The sequence below is a fragment of the Arachis ipaensis genome, chromosome B04 (assembly GCF_000816755.2).
Source record: "Arachis ipaensis cultivar K30076 chromosome B04, Araip1.1, whole genome shotgun sequence".
Taxonomy (NCBI): Eukaryota; Viridiplantae; Streptophyta; class Magnoliopsida; order Fabales; family Fabaceae; genus Arachis; species Arachis ipaensis.
Window position 1 is genome coordinate 6578848 of NC_029788.2, and position 5122 is coordinate 6583969.

The 5122-nt window shown below is 35.9% G+C and overlaps 1 protein-coding gene across 1 annotated transcript; it reads right to left on the reverse strand.

The window, feature by feature from the left end:
* On the reverse strand, positions 450-2146 carry LOC107638662 (plastid-lipid-associated protein, chloroplastic; the record flags this gene model as incomplete). The annotated part of the gene is given in 3 exon segments (XM_016342018.1): positions 450-1019; positions 1100-1295; positions 1867-2146. Coding segments are annotated over 3 exon segments (788 nt in total), but the record flags the coding sequence as incomplete, so codon positions are not given.

A 5122-nucleotide genomic window follows, 5' to 3' on the forward strand; every position in this document is an offset into this window, starting at 1 on the left:
TGAGAACCTAATGTGTTGAAACATGAATGATGGTTAGTAGTTTGAAATAAGAGGCTTGTGATTGAAGAAAATGGTGAATAACTGTGCAAGTGAAGTTATTTATACCACAAGTGAATCCAATTGTGCTATGTAATATGTATGTTCTTAAAGTTAGTTAAATAACAAGTTTTCCCGCCTGTGGCAACTGAGAGTCTGCCACCTGTAGAAAATAACCAACCATACTAATGCTAGTGGATCCAAAATTCCAAATCATCCAAGTATGAGATGAAAAACCTTCAGGTAAAAACACTTATTCTCTTCATCCTTCCTAGCTAGTTCATACAAAATTCCAATTATGCTTCCGATTCAAACCTTCTTTTGAGTGTTCCTGTTCCCAACGCCAAACCCAGCACGCACACTTATCATTCTTATGTTATTTGGGTATGGCATTTATTGATTGGTCATTCAAATTGGTAAATCCACAAAAATAGAGATTTTATATCCTTAGTTCGTCAGGGACAATATTGATGCAGAACCAGATTGGATCTTGAACCCAACTCTAAACTAAGTTATATCATTAACAGTACTTTACATCCTTATTACATCAAGGATGACAAATTTAAGATAAAACATATGATGCCACAGCACTAAGGCTTTCCTTTCTCATACAAATTTCTTATTATATATATAGTGATAATAATAATGGCGAAAATGCGAAGAAACAAGCTTCAGCTCAAGAGAGAGCTTCCTTCCTTGATAAGAACGAAGACACTACCACCGTCACCCCTGGAGATGCGAAGTTCGTCGTCCAGGTAGGTGGTGAGCAACCACGACTGAGCGTTGCTGTAGGAGATCGGGAACTTCAACGGAGGCTGGCTGGAGATAGTTCTTGCGACAGAAGATGCCGTGTCTTGGACAGAGGTGAGTATGCCCTTGAAGGGTGTGAGATCAATCTTCTGCCCCAAGAATTCCACATTTTCTGGTATAACCAATGAGTCTGTCAACTGTGGAGTGCCAATGACCCCTTCCTCAAACTTGATCTATAAAAAAAACACAAGAGTTTGTCACTTTTGCATTGGGGAATTGCTAAATTAGTAAGGATGAAAAACCAAACGCAGACCTGAACGCGTTTTGGGCTGCGGACTTCAAATTTTGCATTTGTGCTGATGGAGGTGGTGGCCAAGGGACCGGCAAAGCGAACGGAGTTTTGGGCGGTGAAACTCTCGGAATCAATGGTCTGAGATATTTCCTCTACCTTCACCAATGGAAGTGTTCCGCTTGACAACAACGGGAACAACCCTGCAAAGGAGGTATACCTGAGGAGATAAAAGTAATTATTATACATAAGCAAGATTTGTTGCATTTGTCAAAAGTTGCGGCTATGATATTCACTTTGATGTGACTAAGTCCATAAGACCATAACTTAGATCTCCAATCCAGCACTTAAAGTTCAATTAGAAAAATAAGAATTAGGCATAGAGGAATGCTAGAGTACCAACAAGTTTTGTGAGTTATAGTCATCAATTAGTCATCATATTGATGTTTTTAATAGTGTGAAATTTCATCCAATAATGTGAGATTACTCTTTCTTCTTTTGATGGTTAAGTGCTGCTCCCTTACACTTTCTCTTAAGCATAAAGTGACTTGCAACTTATAACCACCAACCACTTAGCTAGCTTAGTTCCTAGGACAGTAGGACCAGACTCTAGCGATCCACAAAGTACACAGATTATGGCTATCACATTAATGCAACTAAATTTTTTTGTACTAGGCCAGCCTAACCTATCCAACATTTCTTGCAATTTTTGTTTTTAGAACAAATAAGCAAAATTTTATCCGAATTGAAAAGTAATAAAAATAAGAAAAGAAAGGAAGTTAGTTAGTTACGCGAGGATCCATTTTCCGTTGAGGAGAGTCAACGCATCGGTGGGAGCAGGGGTAGGATTCTTTGCCTCGAGCTGAGTGATAAGCTCAACAATCTCAGCTCTCGTGTCACTGGAAGCCTTCAATCCACGATCAGTCCCGTAAAACGAATCCACCAGCGCCTTCTTCAGCCGCCCAGCCTCCGTCTCCTCCGCAACCGCCACTCCCGAATAACCGCCCTCCTCCTCGTTCGTAACGGCTCTCACGCAGAACACCGGCCTCGGGGCATCCGAAGAGACCCCGATGATGGGCTTGGTGAATACTCCGAGATGGAGAATGGAAGGAGTGGGAACGAGGCGGGAGGAGGAGGGGATAGGGGCGAGGGAGCAGGAGAGGTTTCTGCATCGGAGCTGAAAAAGTGAGGAAGAAGAAGCCATTGTTGTTGGTTTTCGGTGATGAGTTTCAATTTGGAGTGTTTGTTGTTGGATGAGAAGAGATTGAAGGAAGGGAAGAGTTATAAGAAAGGGAGAGAAGGAAGAGGAGTTAAAAGAGGAAATCACAACCAACGATTTTGATTAGTATCAGACTCGGTGAGGTTTGTCTGACCCCAAATAGAAGACGGAAAGTTGTCAAACCAAAAGAGCGTGTCTTTCCTCTTAAATTACAATTTTCTCCCTGCCTAATTTTCCTTTTTGCCTCATAATTTACTTGTGGAAGGTTATTCTTATTCAAGGTTTTAACCAAAAATAAAAATTTATCTATCATGAATTCGATTTATCATTTTATTTTGAGTAAAGTATTGTTTTTGCCTCCAACGTTTGGGGTAAGTCCTATTTATATTCCTAACGTTTAAATCGTCCTATTTGTATTCTTAACGTTTATAAAAGTGATTCAATGTTATTCTACTATCAATTATACTAACAAATCAGATTATATTTTTCAATTATTCTTACTTGGATGTATTCATTCTCAATTAGGTCTCATTTTGATGTGATCGATTTTAATATTATACCCACTATTTGTATTTAAATTCAATTATATCTCTAGAAAAGTGAATTATGTAAATGTTGTAGGAATTAGTTTCAATATTTGATGAGCTATTTTTCGAAGTAAATCATCGATTCTATCCCAGACATTTATATTCTAACTTCAAGAAGAGATTTTTAAAACTCAAACTAAAGCACTCATGATGTGTAATTGACGGCAGGATAACATTGAATCACTTTTACAAACGTTAGGAATACAAATAGAACGATTTAAACGTTAGGGACACAAATAAGATTTACCCCAATAAAACAAAAACAATACTTTACTCTTTTATTTTTTAGGGAAAAAAATCGTGTATGCTATGCTAAGCAAAAGCTTTTCCCATTCACTCATGTTATTGGTAGTTGCGGTTTTTCCCGGTGGATGGATTGTTATCGCACAAAAACAAATCTAATAGTAGACTAATGCCATTGCCATGCAAAAATTTATTATTTTTTTTTGTTATCAATTAACTATTAATATTTAAAAATAATTAATTAAATATATTATTAAATTATTAGACTAAAAAAATTAGAATAAATAAATTAAATTAATAAATAAATAATAATTAAAAATAATAAATTCTAATCTTTTTTTTTCTATACCGTGGACAAAGGATAATATGGGTATTTGAATAAAAGGCAAAAAAGAGAGACGTGTATAATGCATATAGGCCGTTTTATCGGTCACATAAATTGGTCCCTTTGTAGTTGTTACGGGTGGAAGCAGAATGGTGGATATTTGAGTTATTTGAATCTGCGGCAAGTGAAGAAGAAGAAGAAGACGAGGCTGACAAACACAAAACAAAAGAGATTGAAAGGGACCATGTGTGTGACATAGGCCGTTAGTTTACGTTTTCTGTCAAATGTGCATGGACACTTAACACAAACACAACAACGCAAAAGGATTTGTCGTCGTGCCTGCCTCTGCTCTAGAATCTTCTTTCGGTACTAATTCACTTTTTTGGTTGTGCATCAATAGTTCTTTATGAAATATGAACTGTTTTTTTTTATGTTACTGTATATTAGTCCTTTTTACTATTTCTAATTTTCGAATGAATACAAATGAACATTTTTTAAACATAAAAATGTATTTTTAATTTTTAGTTTCTCAAATTATATATCCAAGTCACTTTATATATTTAAATTGAGTAGGTCCAACCAAACTTTAGACTCATAAATGGGATTTGATTATTCAATGCAGGGGTATTTGAAATTGGTGTATATTTTCTGGTTTCAAGTGATGTACTCTTCCTCACTTGCCATTGTGAGCTGTGAGTATATATCTTAAAAAGAAATGTATTCATGTAATTTAGAGAGTAATAATATAGACCTTTGCTGCTACTTCCACATTGTTGCTTTAATTTGGTCGGACTATAATTATAGGCACATTAGTTTAATAGTTTCACATGTTTTCCGATCATTTCACCACTCACCACGATAGTGACATTAAGAGAAACTGAGTCTTGTGGCAAAATTAAGCAATGCTCATGTTCATCTTGTAGTGGTCTTATTAGATATTTAGACTTAGATTGCACTATATCGTAGAAATTAAAGAGAAACAACCATGCATTATGCTCAATCCAACATCAACATTCACTCCGATTCATAGCATTTCTTTTTTCCGTGTGACTCATTGTGAAGGGTGTGGTTATCAGCCATGCAAAAAATGCTATACAAAAGTACAAAACCGGGCATGGATCTAGAGAACTCTGTTAATATTGTTTGATCCAATAAAGAAAGAGTTAAGCGAGATTAGACCCAAAAATCTGTTGTCAATTTCTATGAAACAGGCATTTTGGGCCCTTAAATTTGGAGTCAAGCTCCTGCCAAGCCCAAGAGTCACATGCATACCTGACATTGATCAAGGATATATTCAATTATTCCCTGTCCAAAATAAAAAAAGAAATAAAGGATATTCTATTATTGGTACGTATCCACCTAAAGAAAATGGACCAAGCTTGAACAAAAAATGTTGAAAAAGGGTCAAAGTCAGATAACTAGAAAAGGGAATTTCCATATTGATGTTCTCGCCCTAAATTTGGATTGTATTTTGTATATATGGTTTAGCCGAAAAAGGAGGAGAGGATAGGGGGTTCAATTTCGTTAACACAGGCCCAATATGTGAAAATTGAATCTAAAATGTTGATGATGTATAATTGTATTGTATCATGACAAAAACAAAAATATCGTGTATAATTGTGTATAGTATGGAAAGCTTTCAAATGTATCTAGAATATTGGTGTTCCAATAAT